Below are 22,539 nucleotides of genomic sequence, written 5' to 3'. Positions count from 1 at the left end.
ATCCCATTCGAATGGAGTGGGTAAACCACTTCTTTCATCGCCTCTTCTCTCTTCATCAAAGTACTTTGTGTAATTTGCATCACTTTCTAAAGCACCAAATGCTTTTCTAAATTTCATTGCAGTGTCTAACATCAAGTAGGTAGAATTCCATCTAGTAGTCACATCTAAACACAACAAAGCTCGAGACTCGATGTTAACCTCCTTGCAACTCTCCCTGAACCTTTTCAATCGTGACGGGGAAGACCTAGTAAACCTTACAGCATTGCGAATTGATGAAATAGAACTACTAATTTCTTTTAGACCATCACAAACAATGAGATTGAGAATATGAGCACAACACCTCATATGAAGCATTTCTCCATCAAGAATTAGACCATGTTTACTCTCCTGAAAACTCTCTTTCAATTTCGATATTGCAACATCATTAGATGAGGCGTTATCGACAGTCACACAAAAAATCTTTTTAATTCCCAAATCATGAAGACAAGAAATTAACTCCTAAACCACCATATTACCCTTATGACTGGGGACTTGAATGAAGCTTATAATACGTTTTTGAAGGATCCAATCATCATCAACCCAATGAGCAGTCAAACACATGTAACTAATATTTTGGATGGATGTCCAACAATCAGTAGTTAAACAAACCCTATGTCTACTCAATTATTTCTTCAGTTTCTTCTTTTCATCAAGGTACAATTGATATATATCTTTTGCCACTGTAACTCTTGAAGGAAATTCAAATGTTGGAAAAAAATACTTTGTATATAATCGAAAACCTTCATCTTGTACATGTCTAAATGGTAACTCTGCCAATAAGAAGTACTTAGCAATCATTTCTCTAGTCCCTTTTTGAGTGAACTTAACAACTTGTCCAGAACTAGTAATGCCTTCTAAAACATCATTTTTAGATTTAGTGTAATAACTCATAGTCTTTTGCTTTTTCTCTGGAACCCTATATGGATATTTCTTACATAAGCACTCAATATGGTTTCGCAATGTACTAGTCCCTGCATTTTTGTTGCCATACTTGTAAAGTTGCCCACAGTAAATACACTCTGCCTTTTCATCATGCAGTTTAAAATGATCCCAAACATCAGATCTTTTACCTCCCTTTTTACCCTTAGTGAAATCTGGGTATTGATCAACTTCTACATTATCAATAGCTACATTTGGCTCAAGATAATTTTCTTCTTCAAAAAGGTCAACATGATCCATATTTGTGATTCTAACAATAGCAGATTAAAATATAGATATGCCAATATGTCAACAGGTGCTAAATCTTCCCCCTAAACAACAATAAACCAAGATACGCAGTATATAGCTGGCGTAGTTAAATTCCTGGATCATCCATAAGAAACAAAATTGAAGTAAAACAAACTAAAAATCGGAGGCGCATGTGTGTGATTTAAAAAAACATTATATTGTCTATGCATGTATATGGATATAAATAGCTAAGAAATTGAATTAATCAGTGTTTAATTTTTTCTGAAAGAATACTTGATTACCAAGTGGATATCTACTTGTGAACTTGGAAGCCCAGTTAGAGTAGTAATTATTTTTTGTGAGCAGGAGGTTGCATTTAAATGTATACTAGTGAAATAGAACATTCTCTTGAGCAAAAAGTAGTTTCCAAATTTTTTTAAGTTAGAATTTTAATCCTCTTTTAATGAGTAAACTAGTAAACAAGTTATGCACAAAATTGATAAGGGATGAATGATAGACACGTGGAGATAGTGAAAGTACCTAAATCTATTAGAATTTTAATCCTCTTCTAACTCTATCCATCTGTCTACATAACTACTATAAATAATACTCATAATCAATACAACATCCATACATTTAATTTTACTTCCAGACACAATTGACAAAGGCAAACACGTTGTCATGGCCGCACAAGAAAGTTCTAATTTTCATGTTGAAGAAACTATCCCGCCTGGTTACCGATTCATGCCGACAGACAAGGAGCTGTTACACTACTTGAACCTTAAAATTCTGAATAAACGTATATCGACTGATGCCATAAAAGATGTTGATGTCTACAAGTACCATCCCAACAATCTTTGCCGTAAGTTTCTTTATTTCTTGATGTTTCTTGGTGGTTCTTTTTATATTATCTTCCTCAGTTATCTTTTATATTTACATTCTTTGGAATTTATTAATGTGATTATCAGAAAGCGCGATGAGTGGAACACGTGAAGGCTACTTTTAAAGGATGTCGGCCGGACCGGACTGCCGCTGATGGTTACTAGAAAGCCACGGGGGGTGACATCATTGTACAAAGTAAAGGCCAAGAAGTTGGACGGAAAAAGGTGCTTGTCTATTATGAAAGAAAATCTGATAATAGCAATAAAGGAACAAAGACTAACTGGATAATGCATGAGTTTACGAGTCATCAAATGAAGGACGTCGCATGTTCTTCTACAAATGCAATTCCAGATGACAAGATGGTATGTAAAAGTTTTCAGATTCTATGGTTAACTAATTGCCATAAATTACAGCAAGCAATTAAATTATAGCAAGCAATTACATTTTGGGCTCATAAATTATAGCAAGCAATTAAATTTTTTTTTCCATTTATAAGAGATTTAAAGAACTAAATTTATTAACTTAAAATCAAAAAATAAAACAAAGAAAATGAAATCAAATGACAATGTGAAAATATTCCAAAATTGATGACCCAATCACAGTTCACACCTTATAATAAAAGATTAAAAGTACTCAAAAATTGCTCACCTTAGAACAATTGCTCACTTCACTTGCTGTTAGATTCCTTGAACAGTTAAACACGGATGGCAAGATTAATCATTAATGGATGAATTTCAGAATTTCAATTACCCAAAAACAGTTAAACAAGGAAGACCCTGCACAAGAAGATAATGGAGATAAGGCTGACAGAATCTTAGATCGAGGTTGTGTTGAAATTAAACCATTCACCACAAACCAATTCGAGTGAAAGATCAACATAACAACCCAATAGATTAAAGCATGATTTTACACAAATATATCAGATATCTTCCAAGTTTGGTGAGTCGGTGACATTAACATAGAATATGACAGATCACATGGTTTGATACTCGTAGAAAATGAAATAATAACAGAAAACGAATTAATACCCATTTTGAATCTCACCCAAAACAAAAAATTGAATTAATAACATTTCCACAAAGAAACAGGCAATCAACAGAAGATGAGGATTCAACATAATTTCTATGTTTAGCTAACAAATTATCTCTAAAAACGTGTAATCTAAAGGAAATACGATTATAAGCAACAACAGTAAGAAAAATTACCTTTGAAACCCCAAGAGAAAAGGAAAATCAAGATGAGCCAGTATGGATCAAATCAGCAAAAATAATCTGCAAAATTGCAAGAAGAGAGTCAGCGGCGTCGGCGACTCGGCGGAGAGAGTCAGAGAGTGAGAGACGGAGAAACTTGGAAATTTGATTCTAGACTTTTAGGGCTTTGTAACTTTTGTTATCGTGTTTGCCTGTTTGGGTTTTATGACTTTATCTTTCCTCTTTTTTTTCCTTTAATCCATCGGATTGGGTCGGGTCGAGTTTATGACTTTATGTGTTATTTATGGTCTTATAGCCCACATAAAGTCTTAAAATTTCAAAAAAAAATTATTTTTTAATTTTTTAATTTTTATATATTTTTTCGCCGGTTTGGTTTGGTTTTAAACCGAAATTAAAATTCTCAAACCTAAACCAAATCGTTTTGACCGGTTCGGTTTGGCTCAAAACCATTTCTTTGACCGGGTCCGCGTGGCACCAAACCGACGGTTTCTAAAATGCGGTTTCAGTTCGGTTTTTGCTTACAGCCCTATAGATACTCATAGCTACTTCCACCATAGCAGCGGAGTTTATGGCGTGTTATGAGGCATCAAATCATGGAATATGGTTGCGTAATTTTGTCACTGGGCTGCGAATTGTGGACAATATAGAAAGACCACTTAAAATATTTTGTGACAATAAATCAGCAGTGTTGTATTCCAATAACAACAGGAGCTCGACGAAGTCAAAACATATAGAGATCAAATTCCTGGTTGTTAAAGAAATATTTCAGAGTGAACAAGTATCAATAGAGCATATTGAAACAAACTCCATGGTTGTGGATACACTTACTAAGGGATCAATATCCATGGTCTTTTATGAACACACTGCTCATATGGGTGTAATGTCTCTTGAAGATATTTAGTTTCAGTGGGAGTTTGCATTTTTGTGCTAGACACATATATTGTCATTTTGGATACAGTTTAAGGATAAAGTTATTTTCGGTTATAAGGTTTATTATCTCTGAACTTGTTTAAAATGATCTCACTAAGGTATTAAGGTGGACCAGTTGGAAATAGGCATGTTACATATCACATTACATGTAATTTCCATGCTACACATCCATGATTGATCTATGTCATTCGGTTGTATCGATATATGTGACCATTGATGGGTTTAGCTACATAAAAGTAGCGAAAGCCGCTTTGATCCTATATTGATATGATTGATGGATGTGATTGTTTGGGGATACATTCGGTAATGATAGCAAAATTCTAAATACTCATAAGGTTATGTTTAATTCACAATTATAAGGTTACACATATAGCCCAAGTGGGAGACTGAAAGGATTTTTAATCCATTGGTGAGCTTATATGTGTGAATAATTGTGTGTTAAATTAAAGGCTATCAAATTCGGTTAATCCCTATTAAAGTGATCTAATAAGGCTTCGATTTTTGGGTTTTAATGTATCCAATTAAAGTGTGGGTTTACATATGTGTAGAGACCGGGCCTAAGTCCTAATTCTATGATGGGCCGAATTAGGTCAAAGGGTGTCGCTATATAAATACGGTTATGGTCCCCAGATCACACATACGTATTATTCATTTTCTACTGCATCCCATCACAGAGAAAAAAAAGGAGACTGCGTGTAGATTTGGAAGACAAGACCGCGTAATTCATTATTGCAAATAACCATGTCTGATTCAGGTACACTTCCACTATAGTTCTTCAATTTCTTGATGATTTAACATGAAAGATCCGGTAATTTAAAACAATTAATAATCCTACACTATTATGTCCCATTTAAATATTAGCCACCCAACTTCTTTCGTGTTCTTCAGCCTCCATTAACAACCTCATCTAAGCCGCATCATACTTTGATGATGAGCCTCTACTTGTAGTCTCTGTAGATCTGTCATCACTAACTTCACGCTGTTATCCAAATAATGTAACTATTAAGTCTTTTCCTGAATTTTCTGCTATAGCTACTTCAGAGTTTGTGTTTGGAAGTGCAATTCTTGTTGGCGTGCAAGCACTACCAATCTTAGATGATGCTTGTTACATTGACTATGCACCAATTAATCTTGTCACTATCCTTGATGTTAGTGGTAGAGTGTCTGGCTCAAAGTTAAACTTTCTTAAGCTTGCTGTTTGTAACTTGGGACCTTTTGACCGGCTTACTATAGTTTATTTATCTAAAAGTGCTCACATAATGTTCCTCAGTGTAGAATGACTTAAATGGGTCATGAAAATGCTACAATGGCTGTTAATTTACTTATTGCAGATGGTGGGACTAACATTGTGGAAGAAATCCAGAAGAGGGCATGAGTTCTTGAAGAAAGGCTTGAAAGAAATCCAATAGCAAGTATTGTTCTCTTATTTGATGGAAAAGATACTTATAATGATATGAACTACAACCACTGTCCCGAGAACCAGATTTTCTCAAATTCGATACATGATCTAGAATATCTGAATCCGCAGCCTATTTTCATCTGTCCCACAGGAAAAACTCAAAATGAGGGTCATCCACCTACTTTTTCCATCCTCAATTTTGGGTTTAGTTTAGATCATGATTCTTCTGATATGCATTCTATATCTAATGCATCATGTAGAACCTTTTCCTTTATTGAATCAGTTAGCATGGTGCCAGATGCTTTTGCTAGGTGTATCGGTGGTTTCCTTAGTATTATGGCTCAGGAGCTTCAGCTTATTATTAGGCTAGCATCCCCTGGGGTTCAAATTGGAATGATTCCTTTCGAAAGATATGCAAATGTTTTTTTTGAGGGAGGAAGCAAAGGTATGATTTGTTGAAGTTGGTTGTTCAAAACCAACAAATTAAAGCCAAAATGGATGGTGGCCGCATATGGATGAAACTGGTCGGTGGCTTCTGTGAAAGACAAAATGGACGGTGGATGGTGCTGAAATTAAAAACAAACGGCCACATGAGCCATTTGGTCATGCGGTCGCATGGCCACTTACCGAGAGTTTATGGGCTGGTTACATTTAAACCATGCGACCACATGGAATTATGCCATGCGGTCGCATGGTAGCATTTGTGACCGCTGGCTAGCCCTTTTTTAACCACTTTCATTTCAAATTTGGTGACCTTTCACTTGGTTTTTGAAACCATTTCGTGTACATGATGAAGGTCTATAAATAAGTGAAGCCATGTTCAAGGAAAATAACAAGAAAAACATCTTGAAATTCATATATTGTTCCACAATTATTCAAATCCATGTTATAACTCATATTCATTTATTCTTTATTGTGTTCATAAAATTTTAGCGAAAAATTTCTCGTACTTTGTTATTTTCTGCATCAAGGCTTGTTAAAATCTTTCAAACCATTTTCCATAACACCCTTAAGCATCTCATTTCATATGGAGAAGGGACAAATATAGTTTGAGGACAACGATCCCGTGTTCAAGCCTCAAATTCGTTCTTGACGTATTTCGTGATTTCTATTCATTTTGTTTCTATAATTTTGTTGTTATTTCTTCTCCAATCCCTTATTTTCCAACATGATTACTGTTGGAGACTTATATGTAGATGACGAGAAAGAACATAAAGTGTGCAAGTTGGTGAAATCTTTATATGGTCTGAAGCAAGCACCAAAGAAATGGCATAAGAAGTTTGACTTAGAAATAATATCATTCGGATTTAAACGTAATATCGTTGATAAATGTTTATATTCTAAAGTTTGTGATGATTATGTAGCATTTATATGCTTGTATGTTGACGACATGCTGACTATGAGTAATTACATGGACGAAATAGAAGAAACAAAGAGGTTTCTTTCTTCCACATTCAAGATTAAGGATCTTGGACAAGTGGATACCATTTTAGATATCAAAGTCACAAAGACTAGTGTGGGTTACTATCTAAGTCAATCACATTATATTGAGAATGTGATAAATAAGTTCAAGCATTTGAACATAAATGAATGTAGTACCCCGATTGATCCAAATTCAAAACAAATAAAGAATGATGGAAGGGCGATTGCTCAATTGGAATATGCAAGTGCTATAGGGACTCTTATGTATCCTGTTCAATGTACAAGACCGGATATAGCTTATACAATAAGTAAACTTAGTAGGTTTACTAGCAATCAGAGTAATGATCATTGAAAGGCTATTGTGAGAGTTCTTGGATACTTAAAGAAAATCAAAAACTTGGGCCTACAATATACTAAATTCCCGACGATATTGGAAGATTTTACCGATGCTAGTTGGATATCTAGCACGGGTGAAAGAAAATCCACTTCGGGTTGGGTAGTTACTCTTGGAGGAGGTGCTGTTTCTTGAAAATCAAAGAAACAAGCATGTATAACACACTCGACCATGGAATGTGAATTTGTAGCTTTATCGGATACTAGGAAAGAGGCTGAGTGGTTTAAGGATTTTTTATATGAGATACCTTTGAGATCGAAGAATATCTCTTCAATACGTATCATGTGTGATAGTCAAGCCACGTTAGCAAAGGCATATAACGGGGTATACAATGGAAAGTCTAGACATATGAGTCTGAGGCATGACTACATAAGGAGATTAATCAAAGATAGAATAATTTCCCTAAATTATGTAAGGTCAATTGAGAATTTAGCGGATCCTTTAACTAAAGCACTAAATAGATATTAGTGGCATCTACTTCGAGTAGGATGGAGTTGAAACTATTTAACTAAAAAGGTCCACCAATGACGGCAACCATACCTGTCATTACTCAAAAAGTAATTCACGGGTTCAAAGGGTAACAACAAGTCATTCGATATGTGGATGGTTGCAACATTATTCAAATCTACAATAACCCTATCCTAATGAAAATAATGCTAGTTGTTACTGATGTAAGGGTTGAGCTTAAAGCTCTTAATGAAGTTCAAAGCTAAACCACAAGTACCTCTAAAAGTAACAAAGGTACTGGAAGAACTTCATCTAGACTAACTTCGAGGTGGTGTCGCCTCAATAGACAGTAGGAGTTCCTCTCTTAAAAGGATAAGCGCAGGGCCATAAAAGCGCTAAGCAAGTTATGAGGAACTTGAGAATGCATGATACTCGTGTGTGTGTTCTTACCGGTATTGTCACATGGAATAACTGTTTTAAAGCTTCACGCTACGTTTAATTCCGACTTTACTTTGTTTGAATTACACTATGGTTAGATTCAAATTGAAAGATATCTAATTCTTATGCATGAATATCGTATATATTGAATATGAGACTTTGTTAATTTTGAACAAGTGGGGAATTGTTGAAGTTGGTCGTTCAAAACCAACAAATTAAAGCCAAAATGGATAGTGGCCTGGAACAAATGGATGGTGGCCGCATATGGATGAAACTGGTCGGTAGCTTCTGTGAAAGACAAAATGGACGATGGACGGTGCTGAAATTAAAAACAAACGGTTGCCCAATATATTAGCTCATGCAACTGCATGGCCTAGTCACTTACCGAGAGGTTGTGGGCTAGTTACATTTAAACCATGCAATCACATGGAATTATGCCATGCGGTCGCATGGTAGCGTTTGTGACCGTTGGCTAGCCATTTTTTACCGTTTTCATTTCAAATTTGGTGACCTTTCACTTGGTTTTTGGAACCATTTCGTGTACATGATGAAGGTCTATAAATAAGTGGAGCCATGTTCAAGGAAAATAACAAGAAAAACATCTTGAAATTCATATATTGTTTCACAAATAATCAAATCCCTGTTATAACTCATATTCATTTCTTCTTTATTGTGTTTATAAAGTTTTGGCGAAAAATTTCTCGTGCTTTGTTATTTTTTGCATTAAGGCTTGTTAAAATCCTTCAAACCATTTGCCATAACACCCTTAAGAATCTCATTTCATATGGAGAGGGGGCAAATATAGTTTGAGGACAACGATCCCGTGTTCAAGCCTCAAATTCGTTCTTGACATATTTCATGATTTCTAATTCATTTTGTTTCTATAATTTTGTTATTGTTTCTTCTTCAACCCCTTATTTTCCAACATAATTACAGTTGGAGACTTATATGTAGATGACGAGAAAGAATTCCTTGTCAACTTGTCAATTATAGCATTTGCTGGTGTTAAGGTGATTACGGCGTGGGGACAGACCTCACTTACAGGGATGTTGTATCAAAGGAGACAGAGGACGTGGAGGCGAGAGAGTTGAGATACGCAGACCTACGACTTTGTCTCCTACAGATGTGATAGTGAGCGTCGAGGTTGATAGACAGAGAAATCGCTTCTGGGTGGCAAAGGGCATTGCAGAAGAAAAACAGATGGTTGAAATGAGAAATTTGTAAAAAGCATAGGCAGTGTTGACAAACAGGAGAGCAACCATTCTATCTTCTGCATTGTCTGAAGATGGCAATGGCCTCTATAGTTAGCTTGTATCAGAGTTGACAGAAATTAGGGAGAGGATGGCAAACATGAAAATGTACGAGAATACAGGGCGAAAATATATTTTGTCAAGATTAAGCTCCCATTCTTGGCAGAGAGCCACAACTTGGGTGGCTTGACTGGACATTTAAGCGTGATGACAGAAGGTGGGGGTTCTAGCCATTTTGGAGCAGTTGACCATAATATCCCATCAATGGTTAATATTGTTGGAAAAATGGCTTTGGTTCTAACTTTTTGCACAATTTTAGCTGGGACCCCGTTGTTTCAATTTGGAAAATCAAAGTTGATCTATATTCTCCTTCGTGAGAAGATTGAAATCGTATATTTACTTGTCAAAAATGATAAATGTGTGAATAAGAAATTGGAGTTCAAAGTAGACGATTGAAAAATGATTTATGTAGGAGGGAAAACAATATTGAAGTTAATCCTACATAGGAAGTTGATGAAATCATGTGTGGGATAGAGGCTATCTCCACGTACACGCGAAGGGAGGGTGCAAATAAAGGATCAAAATCGTATATTGAGCCTTGAATTTGTGTGCGAGCGCGACTTACGTACACGAATATTGGATCAAACCAAGTAAAATTTGGGTCTTTAGAGGTGTCCACGTTTTGCAATTTTTTTTGACTTTCTTCAACTGACTTTTTGGCTTCCAAAATTGTTGAAACTCCAATGGTAATTGCCATTACAATATTGAGTTAATGGACAAATTTATTCTCCATTCATGGGGGCCAAAATTATAACTAAGGCCATTTTCCACCATTCACAACTAGAGAATTATTCTTCAGCATTTCCAGTTTCGAATCTCTGCATGATTTTCAGTTCTAGTTCTTAGAAAAATTTTCCATATCCCGGGAAGTCTTGGTGGTACTATTCTGGCACAGATTCATTTCGCTAGCGTAGAAATTTAAGTGCTCAGATTCTACCGATTATTCCATTGTATCTTGGGAGACAAATGTCCAAACTGAACTTCAAGCACCTATGGTGAGGGAACAATTTGTTTTAAGGAAACTGTGTGCACACATGCCTCAAGTTGCAGAATTACAATATTCTTAGTGAAAATATATATCGATGCAGTTTTATTTCCTGTTATTTTTGTACTTTCTGTAATAGATCAGTTTATATTATTCTATAATATTGTGACAAGTATGATTTCAAAATTGCATAATCTATCTTCCTTGAATCCACCCAAGCATCTTCTGCGACATAACAAGTCAGGAAGCTTGATCAAAAAATAAATAAAACTTTCAAATTCATAATTAGTTTTGCATCTATGAAATAGTTTGTGTAGTTCTTGCCTAAGTCGGGAATTGATCCAGTTTTAACACATTGCATTTTTCTAATGAGTTGGTGATATGGGTTTTAATTGATTCTTTTCAAGAAAGTTTTCATTATTGAATTCCTGAAGGTTAATAAAAAATGTTCTAGGAGTTTTTCCATGTGGTTATATTCATTTTTGTATTAGGGTTGATGTATGTGACTATCCTGGTTTTGCTTCTTGCATATGCGTCCTGTAGGTGGCTTTTTAAATCCGTCGTTAAATCCTAGGGCTCAACTCTGGATAGGAGGTGGAAACTACCAAAATGGAGTACGGTAGGGGCAAAGGGAATTTCCGGTGGAGCGGTGCTTATGCCGTCCCGATAAAGATTGGATTATTATCGACCGTCATAGCTTACCTTCACTCGAGTAATTTTCTATCTATGTTAACAACAATGTAACTCTTACACACTCAAACAAGACACAAACCATAGTATTAGTAAACATTTTGTCCATTAATGAGACGCGAGTCTTTTCAAATTTTCTATCTACATGAATGAAAATGTCACTCTTACATATTCGAAGAACAGAATTACTGACAAATCTCAACAAAAAATAAACATTGTTTCATTTACACCCCGTTTGGTACTCATTTTTTTCAAAATGCATTTTTTTCTCTCTTCTTTTCAGCCACACATTTTTCATTAAAATAATATTACACGTAAATCAAAAAAATTTCCTTATTTTTCAACCACATATTGCCCATCAATTTACTATTTCATACCAAACACCCTATTCGATCAAATTAACTCACCAATCAACCGTCATAGCATCGAAAATACTACTAAAATCAATTATATTCTAACAAAGAAACATATCAAGAACCCGTCGTTGTCTCCAAAAGCAATTCCAAGTTGACACGCGAGGATTAGAAATAAAAGTTATTTATTAATATTTTATTATTTTCGCCACATGTTTTTGTAATTTTCTAGTATTTTCACCGGATAATATAAAGATCTTCCATTCCAAGGAAATAAATTATATGTAAGCATATCGATGAAATTAATGTGTATTACTATCTTCAGAAAATGTAAATTTTACCTTCAAATAACTTTAATTTCCCAAATTTTTGAACATATTAGTTTTCAGATTTTACATTTTTTTCAACCTTCTATCAAAATAAGTAACTAACTAATTTTTATTTTTATTTTTCTCAAGTTTTCAACTTTAAATATTAAAAAATAATTATTTATAGAAATTTATAAATAATCAAATTTATTCAAAAATAACCTTCTTAAGATAGTTAAAGAATTACCATTGTGCAAGACAAGACACCAACTATGTAGCTACTCATAGGGATGTCAATTAGGCTTATCGGCTCAGGCCGCCCGTGATTCGACTCTAAAAAAGTAAGAGCCGAGTCGGCTCGAGGCTTGTGTCGAGCCCCATTTTAAGGTTCTGGGCTTAGCCCGAACCGGCCCGTGTGGCTTGCCGACTCGGGCTCGGGCTTTATTTAAAAAATAAAAAATAAAACACCACGAAAAAAAAGGCAGCTAGCGGCTTGCTGCCTTATTTTAACAAGGTAGCAGTGCCAATGTAATTAGAGAGAGAGAGAGAGATCCAAGTCGAAAGCTCGGGTCGAGTCTTTTTTTTTGTCGAGCTTTTGCTTCGCTCGAAAATATCCCATTTCATTTACTCGAGTCGAGTTCGAGCCTTGAGTTTCGACTCGCGTGCCGGCTCAACTCGGCTCGTTGACATCCCTAACTAGTCATATTCAACTTTTTATAAATTTTATTTATTCAGTTTTATCGTTAAAAGAAAAGAATTAAAAGGAATTTTAAATTGAAAAAAATTATTTATAATACAAGCAAAACAAATAAAAAAAAAAGGGAAAAAAAATTTCTCCGTGGATGGAGAGATTTTTTTCTTCCACACACATTCACACGCAGCGGGATGGTTGGATGGAGAAATCACGGAGAGATCTCTCCATCCCACATTAATTAATTAATGAATTTGTTTATTTTTTTGGTTTCATTTTATTTTGTTCATATTGTAAATAATTTTTTTCGATTTAAAAAAATTCTTTTTAATTCTTTTCTTTTTGCGATAAATCTTAATTTTTTTAATTTTAATTAAATGAAATTTATATATTCTTTATTTAATTTAAGTAATTTTCTTTTATTTTGTTTTTCTTACACACATACATATTTTTAAATTTGTTTTAAAATTTCTTTTTTCTTCATATTATAAATAATTTTTTGTTTGATTTAAAATTCTTTTTAATTCTTTTTGTTTTACGATAAAACGCAATTTTTTTAATTTTAATTAAATAATATTTATTTTATTTTTAATTATTTCAATTTAATTTCAAAACTTTATAATAACTTTTTTCTTTTTATTTTAGCTTGTAATTTTTTTATTGTTTAATTTGTTAAATCATTCAATTTCCTTCTTTATCAGCTGGATGTAGTGTGTGAAAGTGGAAAATATTGCAGTGGAGGTGATAATTGCAATAAAATGGCGTGTGAAAATAGATAAATGATTTAAGACAAACGACGTTATTTTTGTTTCCATAATTAAAAAAAATTGCTACATTTTGACAAAATGAAAGAATCCAATTTTACCCCTACGTGCCTCTAGAATTGCCATTTTTATATGATAGGATATTTTATATTCAAAGAAAAATTTAAGTGGTCGATACTTTCTTTATATTTATAATCATACGAATATAATGGACGCTATTGTACACGATTTTAGTTGAATTGAATGAAACTAGTAGTCAAAGAAAAACGATAAATTTAGAGCAGAAGCTTGGGAATCGGAATTCAAAATCCAGCCCGGAGAATTTGGTTATCACGATGAGAGTAGAGAATGAGAAGGCGGTCTGGTTAGCGGCCGGCGTTTGATAATTTTTCCGGCGGGGGCTTTTTCCAACTTTCCCTAAATCCTAAGAATCCCAATGGCTGCAAAACCCAAGTCCCGCACAGTTCTTGAACCCCTCGCAGATTCCGCCGTAGATACCAACAACTCTCCGATCAAATCTGTGTCACTCTCAAAACTCTCTGACACCGAAACATTAGTTTATCTCGGTACCCTCTCCGGAACTCTGTTGTTATATTCTCTCAAGTATTCCCCGGATTCCCCTCCCGGAATTTCTTTTCTCAGACGCGTTTCCATATCCGGCTCTGGTAGCTCTGTAAATTCGATCCACCCACTTGCCCACATCGGTAAAGTTGTAGTACACTGCGATGGCTTTCTCTTTTTGCTTGATGATAAATTACTCCAACCTGCTAAAAGAATTAGTCTTATCAAAGGCGTTACTGCATGTTGTCGTAAATTCCGAGTCCAAAAGTTGGGTAATAACCCTTTTCCCCAAACATCTAACGGTGGAAGTTATACTAATCATAACTATGCTAATGCTAATAATAGCAATGGCAATAGTTTATTTGCGATTGGGATGGGAAAAAAGTTGGTATTGGCGGAGTTGATTCTAAGTGGGTCTTTGGTGATTTTGAAGGAGATTCAGGGCATTTTCGACGGGACTATAATGAATCTGGTGTGGGTAGATGATTCTTTAGTTTTTGGTTCTAAGACTGGGTATTATTTGTATAATTGTGTAAATGGACAATGTGGATTGATTTTTTCCCTACCAGATTCTTCTAGTTCTCCACAGCTGAAGTTGTTGGCTAGGGAGTGTAGGGTGTTATTGATGGTCGACAATGTGGGTATTATTGTGGATACTGAGGGGCAACCTGTGGGTGGCAGCTTGGTGTTTAAGGAGGTTCCTGATTCCATTGGAGAAATTGGGTCTTATGTGGTTGGTGTGAGGAATGCTGAGGCGGAGTTGTATCATAAGAAGACAGGAGATTGTGTTCAGAGGTTTATGGTTGTTGGGGATGGAGGTGGAGGGCTATGCATTGTGAATGGTGAGGAGAATGAGAGTGGGAAGCTGCTTGTCATAACAACATGTTCAAAGGTATGGGATTCTTTAGCTTGAAATCTTTTTCCAAATTTTGTTAATAGTATATTACCAAAATGTTGCATACATTTTTAATTTGACATATTTCACACAATGGGAAAGATGTGTTTCAAAATGTCCACAGCTTCTGATGGATTTGCTGATAAAAGATGAGGAGTTGAGGAAAATAATGTGCTTTTTAGTTCAGTAATTAATTATACTATATGCTAAAAGTTGAAGGCTTGCTGTAAGATGACCTATTGCTACAATTTAGAGTAAAAGTAATCGTGCGAATCAAAACCATTGACTAAACATATGGGTGTGACTTATGCATCTGGACATGATTCTGGTAACTATTTTTGTGGTACCTGTTATTGTATGATTTGAGCTAGGAAAGATTTTGTAATTCTGGGGTCACGTTTGTGATCTACACTGGGATTTGAATTGAATATATATGAGCTTAAACTTAGTACTTTTGAATTGAGACGTAATTGATGTGTTATGTATTGGTTATTGAGACGTCCTGACGTAATATGTAATCCATCTCAATGCAAGGTTCTGTGCTACAGAAAAGTTTCTGGAGAAGAACAAATCAAGGATCTGCTGCGAAAGAAGAACTTCAAAGAAACCATTTCCTTGGTTGAAGAGCTACAGAGTGAAGGTGAACTGACAAAAGAAATGCTTTCTTTTGTCCATGCCCAGGTCGGCTTCCTCTTGTTGTTTGACTTGCACTTTGAGGAAGCAGTGGATCACTTTTTGCTTTCAGAAACAATGCAGCCTTCTGAGCTTTTCCCATTTATCTTGCGGGACCCAAATCGCTGGACCCTGATGGTATATCTAAATGCTTATGATTTAACATTCACTTGTCGTTTGCTATTCTTATAATTAATAGTCAAACCATTACTCCTGAAGTGATTTAGCAATTGGTAGGCTTACGTGTTTTTGTTTCAATCAAGGTTTTTAGATAGGTTGTGTTAAACTGGGTATGTGTTTGGTCTTTCCACAATTGTGTTCGATTGAATAAGAATTGCCGTTGCCTCAAAACATATGAATTTATGATAGAAGGTTAAGGGAAGGGTTTCATTATTAAGAATTCTAGTGCTGGACAGGATAACATGTCACATGTATTTTGTAGTCAATTATCTATCGATTGCTTACACTCCCTTTCTTGTTAATGGAAATTTCTGTGGATGTCATGTAAAACATGCTATCCTCAATAAACACTAACACGTGGTGGTTGTATACATCACCAAAAAATTGAGCCGCATTATGTTTGGGGTTGGTTACATGAATAATTTTCAAACGGATTCATGTGATAAGATGTGTTGAAGTTTTATGTTAGCTGTCAAAACAGCATTGTGTTTGTATAATTGATAAAATTAATATTACTGAGCTTATAGCTAGCTTTTTCTAAAGGATCTTGCTTTCAGAACAGAGATGCTATCTCACTGGAATGGTACAGAATAGAGAGAGAGAGAGAGAGAGAGAGGCCAAATTTGACATGTCCTTGATGTGGTGAAAATTATTCGATTTGACTGGACCATTCATAAGAGGTATCTAGCACCAAGCTTATAATTACGAAGCTTAGCTTTTGGCTCTTTGGTTTATAGTTGTCTATTGAGTTATTGCCCTTGTTTGAGCCCCATTTTTCAACCAAAATATATTCTTCAACAGTAATTTGACATCATTTCAACCACACATTCTTCAATAAAATAATATTATACGCAAATCAAAAATTTTGCTTTATTTTTTAACCACACATTTCCCGTCAATACACTATTCAAAAATTCATTTTCTTCGCAAAAATGGGGCTCAAACAAGGGCATTATCTAGGGACTTAGGAGAAATAAGTAAAACATAAAACGAAGATGCTGTAGCTTCTGTATTTATTATTGATACTACAGACAGATGGAGGAATGTGCAATTGATAAATGAAAAAAAAATAGAACACTTCTCTCCGCCAATCTCCCTTCTTTCTGCACATGCATACTTACATGTCATTTCATTGTGTGTATCGCGTATAGCACCTTCCCTGTTTTTCAATGTATTTTTCATTTTTTTTTTTTTTGAATTGTCTGAGAACAACTCAATGAATTGTGTATTTTCAGGTTCCCAGGAACCGGTATTGGGGATTGCATCCTCCTCCAGCACCTCTTCAAAATGTTATAGATGATGGGTTGACAGCTATTCAAAGAGCTGTTTTTCTTAAGAAGGCAGGTGTGGAGACTGCTGTAAGTGATGAGTTTCATCTAAATCCACCTAGTAGAGCTGATTTGTTAGAGTCTGCAATCCAAAACATGATAAGGTGATTCTGATTTTTAGTTGGTAAATAATTAACTTTGGCAGATAAAGAAGGGACATGTCTTATGTGTGGATAAATCATTCTGTATTTTCACTATCTCAATTTATATCTTATCTTCTCACTCTAACTACGCTTATTTGTTGTAGATATTTGCAAGCTTGTCGTGATAGAGATTTGACCCATTCAGTTAGGGAGGGAGTTGACACACTTCTAATGTATCTGTATAGAGCCCTCAATCGTGTAGATGATATGGAAAGACTTGCATCTAGTGAGAACAGCTGTGTAGTGGTATGCATTATTGCACCTTTTTCCTTGCGTAACTGGAATTTTCATTTATGGACTGGCTTAACTTGTTTGTACACTTCGTTTATCTGAAAAATTCTTTTGTTTGTACACGGCGGTCAAGTTTCAAGTAGAGTGATGAATCTTAATTTCATTTGATATCACTGCCGTTCTTTAGCTGGCAGAAAGAATTCAGTTATAGGTTCCACTCTTAGAAGTTGTGAGCCCTGTTGAACTCCCCCACCCCCTTCTCTCTACCGGAATTACAAATTGTATGGTTCTTCCTGTTCTTCTCCTTAAGTCATGACTTTTGTTGAATGAATTGCCATTTGTACATTGAGATCTCAAAGTTGATTATATGATTTTCTTTGCTGAAGCTTACAATCTTTTGTAGGGTTTTAGGTTTCATACTATTTTCTTAGGGTTAATTATAGAGTTGGCATTAGTTTCTTGTATGCACCTCTGTGAATTGCAATTTATTGATTAATAATTGTCATTGGGATTGTTGAGCAGCTTAAACATTAACTATGAAAATCAATGGGCAGTGCAGGAGGAGTTAGAAGCTTTATTGAATGACTCTGGTCACCTAAGGGCACTTGCTTTTTTGTATGCTCGTAAGGGGATGAGTGCTAAAGCTCTGGGTATTTGGCGCATACTTGCTAGAAATTATTCACAGGGAAGATATTATAGAGGACAATCAGAGGAAACTGGATCAACAAGAGAGAATGAAGATACGACTACTGATTTAAACGTTTCTTCTAGAAATGTTATATTTGGCCGAGAAACAGCTGCATTAGAGGCATCAAGGATTCTTGAGGAGTCTTCTGACCAAGAACTGGTACTTCAGCATCTTGGATGGGTATGTAACAGTAGTTTTGAAATTATAAGCATTGTGCTTTACGTATGGCATATCTGATTGCTGATGGGTTATTGATTTTTCGCCTTAGATTGCAGATATCAACCAGATGCTTGCTGTTCAAGTACTGATATCAGAAAAAAGAACTAATCAGCTATCACCAGGTAAAGCTTATAATGAGCACATGTTCAGGAATATTGGCTTCAAAGCTGTATAAGAATCAAGCTTGCAATTATAATATCTTTTTTGCTCTTACATCCTTCATTGATTAATTTTTTTTTTTTGGTTGATTCTAACGTAAGCTCCAAATTTCAGATGACGTTATTGCTGCAATTGATCTCAAAAAAGTGGAAATTCTTCAAAGGTATGGCCTGGTAATTTTTGCAGTATAGAACAGGCTCAATAATTTTTTTTTGAACGTTGGTATTGGGTATTACTAACTTCTAAGTGGGGGTGGGTGCTACAATAGAAGGAAAGAAAAAGTTTATGATGTTCCGAGGGCATAGTGCTTCAACTTGGTTCTTTTTTACAGTAGGCTTGTGTCTCTCTATCTGTCTCTTGGTTTTTGAATTCGTACCATAATTTTCCCTGAGATTTGTCTCTCAGCATATTTTTGATAATGCTGTTTGGTTCAAAATGTTCATGAAATATTGCAATTTATGTGCTCTGGCGATCTCATTTGATTTGGAAACTCCTCACCTATTTAATAAGCTTTTCTGTAAATGGAAATGTTCTTCTTTTTAGTTTTATCTGCAAATTAACTCCTTAAATTCAAGAGTAAACTTAATAATTCTTGACTAAGTGTTACGAAATTGGTTAAGATTTGTCAAATTGGCCTATATATGTATAAAAGTGTGGATTAGTTAACCCAGGATCAGCTGTAAATAAGATACTTAAATATGAACTAAGAAGTGCACATCTTTCCTTCTCTTCTTTGTCACGAACATCCATGTTAGGTATCATATTAGTTACTGCAAATTAAATTCTAATGCTTATCGCTTACTAGTGCAGATATCTCCAGTGGTTGATTGAAGAACAATACTCTGATGACACTCGATTTCATACTACGTATGCACTTTTACTTGCCAAGTCAGCACTTGAAACTTATGAGATGGAACTATCAACTCAAAACTCTGTTGCTGGCATGCTAAAAAATGAGATGTATGTTTCTGAATTTGGAGAAGACTCAATCTTTGATACTCCTGTCAGGGAGAGATTGCAGATCTTTTTAGAGTCATCAGACTTGTATGATGCGGAAGACGTCCTTGATTTGATTGAAGAATCTGAATTATGGCTGGAAAAGGTTTTCGATGATTTTTTGAGTCATCTTAGGTTTTACTTGTTGCTGTGCATTCAGTTCCCTTTAGGCACTTGAGCAGCTGAAAATGATTTCTTTTTGAATAGTTTACTGTTAAGCAACTGAAGATGATTTTGATTCTCGTATTTTTATTTCTGACGTAGCATCATGATTTTTGACAGGCTATTCTTTACCGTAAGCTTGGTCATGAAACGTTAGTGCTTCAGATTTTGGCCTTGTAAGTTTACGGTTTGTTGTCAAAGTGATTGTATACACTCCCTTTCCATTCTCAGTCCCTGAAATTGCAAACAGATGATTCCAATCTTGTCTATTCTATTGAGTTCTCATGGTTCGATTTTGGTACATTTGATTTCTAAATAGCTAAATAGCAACACGCTGTCATTTCTCATTAGAATGCACTCTGTACACATCGGTATACTAGCATGTGAAATAAATGATTATTTTATCACCTATGAAGATAAATGATGAGGATGACAAGTTGGTAAAAAAATATTTTTTTATCTTATGATTCCAGAAATGAATTTACCAAACTCCCCAAAAGTCTTTGATTGGATGGGGATGAATGAAAAAATAAACTATAAGGTAGTCTTTAGTTATAGAAGAGTTGAGGGTTATAATTGCTCAGCTAGCATGTATAATAAATGACTATTTATTAGGACATAAAACGATATTGGACATTTACTTTATCTCAGGAAACTGGAGGACTGTGAAGCTGCTGAACAATATTGTGTGGAAATTGGTAGACCAGATGCTTATATGCAGTTAGTTCATCTGTCTCACTTTCCAGTTCAATGAATGCCATGATAAGAACTTTCCTCATAATATTACTTTCATGTGTATGTTATATCATCAGGTTACTTGAGATGTATTTGAATCCAAAGGATGGTAGAGAGCCCATGTTTAAAGCTGCAGTTCGCCTTCTCCACAACCATGGAGAAATGCTGGATCCGTTGCAAGTCCTGGAGGTACAAGTTCTATTTCTCCCGCTTGCACTTTATGCTTTATAGAGGAATACTTGGAATGAAATCATTTCTGTTACATATGTTGGAAACAATTAAGTACCAGAGCTATTTCCTTTGTATTTTAATGTAATGCATTCAGTTTTAGGTCAAGGAGTCCACCCCCTTTCATATTGGCAGAAATCCTGCTTTCAATTGCATGCTGAGCATATTCCCTTATTTATTTTATGAATTGTTGTGCAGAAAGAAACTATTAGATGGAGAATGAGTAGGATAAACTTCATTTTCTAAACGTAAGAATTACAAAATTCCAATGAAATTAACAATTATTCTTCTTCTCTGCCTAACCAACAATGATAGGTTGCACAGAATGAAATCCTTTCTGTTACATATGTTGGAAGCAATTAAGTACCACAGCTATTTCCTTTGTATTTTAATGTAATGCTTTAAGTTTTAGGTCAAGGAGTCCACCCCCTTTCATATTGGCAGAAATCCTGCTTTCAATTGCATGCTGAGCATATTCCCTTATTTATTTTATGAATTGTTGTGCAGAAAAAAACAATTAGATGGAGGAGAATGAGTAGGATAAACTTCATTTTCTAAACGTAATAATTACAAAATTCCACTGAAATTAACAATTCTTCTTCTTCTCTGCCTAACCAACAATGATAGGTTGCACAAAGCCTTCTTCAAATATGATGAGCATATTTCCCTTACACAGAATTTCTCTTATACAGAATTCCGCTAAAACTAATAATTTTTAATCTTTTATGCCTAAACAACAATGAATGGTTACACAGAGCCAAACACAAAAGAAAATTTATTCTTAAGGGGCCATCTTTTCAAAAGTTGCGTTTTTCAGCTGAATGAAGAGGAAGTGACCCAAATTTAAGAAAGGTTGTTTGTGTGAACAATGTTTTTTACACTATTATCTTTACTTGGTTTTTTGGTCAACTCTTCATTACTGGCTGTATTAAACTTTTCTTTTGCAGAGATTGTCTCCTACCATGCCACTCCAGCTTGCCTCTGATACAATATTAAGAATGCTGAGAGCTCGACTTCATCATCATCGTCAAGGACAGGTATGTTTGGGATGTGTTGCTACTAATAGTTTAATTAATGTCACCATAAGCTTCACATCTCTTCTATTATGATATAGACACGTACATTCTTTGTAGAAAGTTTGTTTTTGGCCATTTTAATTTCTCTTTTAAAATTTGTCATTGTTGCTTCTGGATTACTTATTTCTTTTGATTCATATTGTTGGATATTGAGTGGGTCGGTCCTAGGAATATCTAATCTAGGATATTTTGCCTTGGAATTTTTATGGTTAAAATGATTCCGTTAGCTTGGCTCTACTCATGGAGATATCTGTGATGAATTTCTAGCCTTAAATTTTGTTCACTGTACAGTGTGTGCTATTTCCAGCCTTGACCATCTGTAAGTTTTTATGTTATCAGATTGTGCACAATATGTCCCGTGCTTTGGATATTGATGCAAGCTTGGCAAGATTGGAAGAAAGGTCGCGTCATGTTCTTATTAATGATGAGAGTGTCTGCAGTTCTTGTCATGCTCGTCTGGGAACTAAACTATTTGCAATGTACCCTGACGATACCGTTGTTTGTTACAAGGTTTGTGATGTTGGGGCCATTTGTCTTTTTGGTATTGTGTAATAGTTTGTGCGCCAATTTAGCTATATATACATATGACCTTAGTTACTTCATCTCAAATAAAAAATACCTTTGTGTATTTTATTATAATTGATAATGAATAAAATATATATCGAAGGTCAACCATTTTTTGTTTGGATAAACATTTATTTCTATGGAGCCTACTCTTATTGTTACATCTATTTTAATTTGTTCTAGAAGGGTGGTGCAAAAACACCTGTTTATAATCGTTTTATTTTTAATAAGCTTGCTCTTTGTTTTGCTAGTAGAAAGAAAAGAAGAGAGGG

At 35.0% G+C, this 22,539-nt stretch overlaps 2 protein-coding genes across 2 annotated transcripts in view; both read left to right on the top strand.

Annotated features, from left to right (window-relative positions):
* Nucleotides 1-1,263: 1,263 nt before the first annotated feature.
* LOC111370035 (NAC domain-containing protein 72-like) lies at nucleotides 1,264-2,956 on the top strand. Its single transcript, XM_022991748.1, has 4 exons — nucleotides 1,264-1,273; nucleotides 1,859-2,163; nucleotides 2,253-2,450; nucleotides 2,849-2,956. Exons 1-4 carry the CDS (start codon nucleotides 1,264-1,266, stop codon nucleotides 2,954-2,956), a joined length of 621 nt encoding a protein of 206 aa, XP_022847516.1.
* Nucleotides 2,957-13,620: 10,664 nt separating this feature from the next.
* Nucleotides 13,621-22,539, top strand: part of LOC111370453 (transforming growth factor-beta receptor-associated protein 1 homolog) — a 9,907-nt gene continuing 988 nt past the window's right edge. Inside the window, exons 1-13 of the mRNA XM_022992164.1 lie at nucleotides 13,621-14,883; nucleotides 15,421-15,696; nucleotides 16,974-17,170; nucleotides 17,314-17,455; nucleotides 18,000-18,308; nucleotides 18,397-18,469; nucleotides 18,621-18,669; nucleotides 19,317-19,608; nucleotides 19,785-19,840; nucleotides 20,316-20,384; nucleotides 20,477-20,588; nucleotides 21,575-21,664; nucleotides 22,043-22,213. Coding sequence (XP_022847932.1) covers nucleotides 13,867-14,883; nucleotides 15,421-15,696; nucleotides 16,974-17,170; nucleotides 17,314-17,455; nucleotides 18,000-18,308; nucleotides 18,397-18,469; nucleotides 18,621-18,669; nucleotides 19,317-19,608; nucleotides 19,785-19,840; nucleotides 20,316-20,384; nucleotides 20,477-20,588; nucleotides 21,575-21,664; nucleotides 22,043-22,213 — 2,853 coding nt within the window. The 5' untranslated portion in view covers nucleotides 13,621-13,866. The remainder of the gene's footprint in view (nucleotides 14,884-15,420; nucleotides 15,697-16,973; nucleotides 17,171-17,313; nucleotides 17,456-17,999; nucleotides 18,309-18,396; nucleotides 18,470-18,620; nucleotides 18,670-19,316; nucleotides 19,609-19,784; nucleotides 19,841-20,315; nucleotides 20,385-20,476; nucleotides 20,589-21,574; nucleotides 21,665-22,042; nucleotides 22,214-22,539) is intronic.

The sequence above is a fragment of the Olea europaea genome, chromosome 21, assembly GCF_002742605.1.
Source record: "Olea europaea var. sylvestris chromosome 21, O_europaea_v1, whole genome shotgun sequence".
In the NCBI taxonomy this organism is placed as follows: domain Eukaryota; kingdom Viridiplantae; phylum Streptophyta; class Magnoliopsida; order Lamiales; family Oleaceae; genus Olea; species Olea europaea.
This window is presented reverse-complemented; position numbering and strand designations above follow the sequence as displayed.

Bases quoted from the DNA above. Each gene is read 5' to 3' on its own strand.
- LOC111370035 (XM_022991748.1), top strand. The intron at 2,164-2,252 runs GTGATTATCAGA...GATGGTTACTAG, and splicing joins ATTCTTTGGAATTTATTAAT to AAAGCCACGGGGGGTGACAT. The intron at 2,451-2,848 runs GTATGTAAAAGT...ACCCAAAAACAG, and splicing joins CAATTCCAGATGACAAGATG to TTAAACAAGGAAGACCCTGC.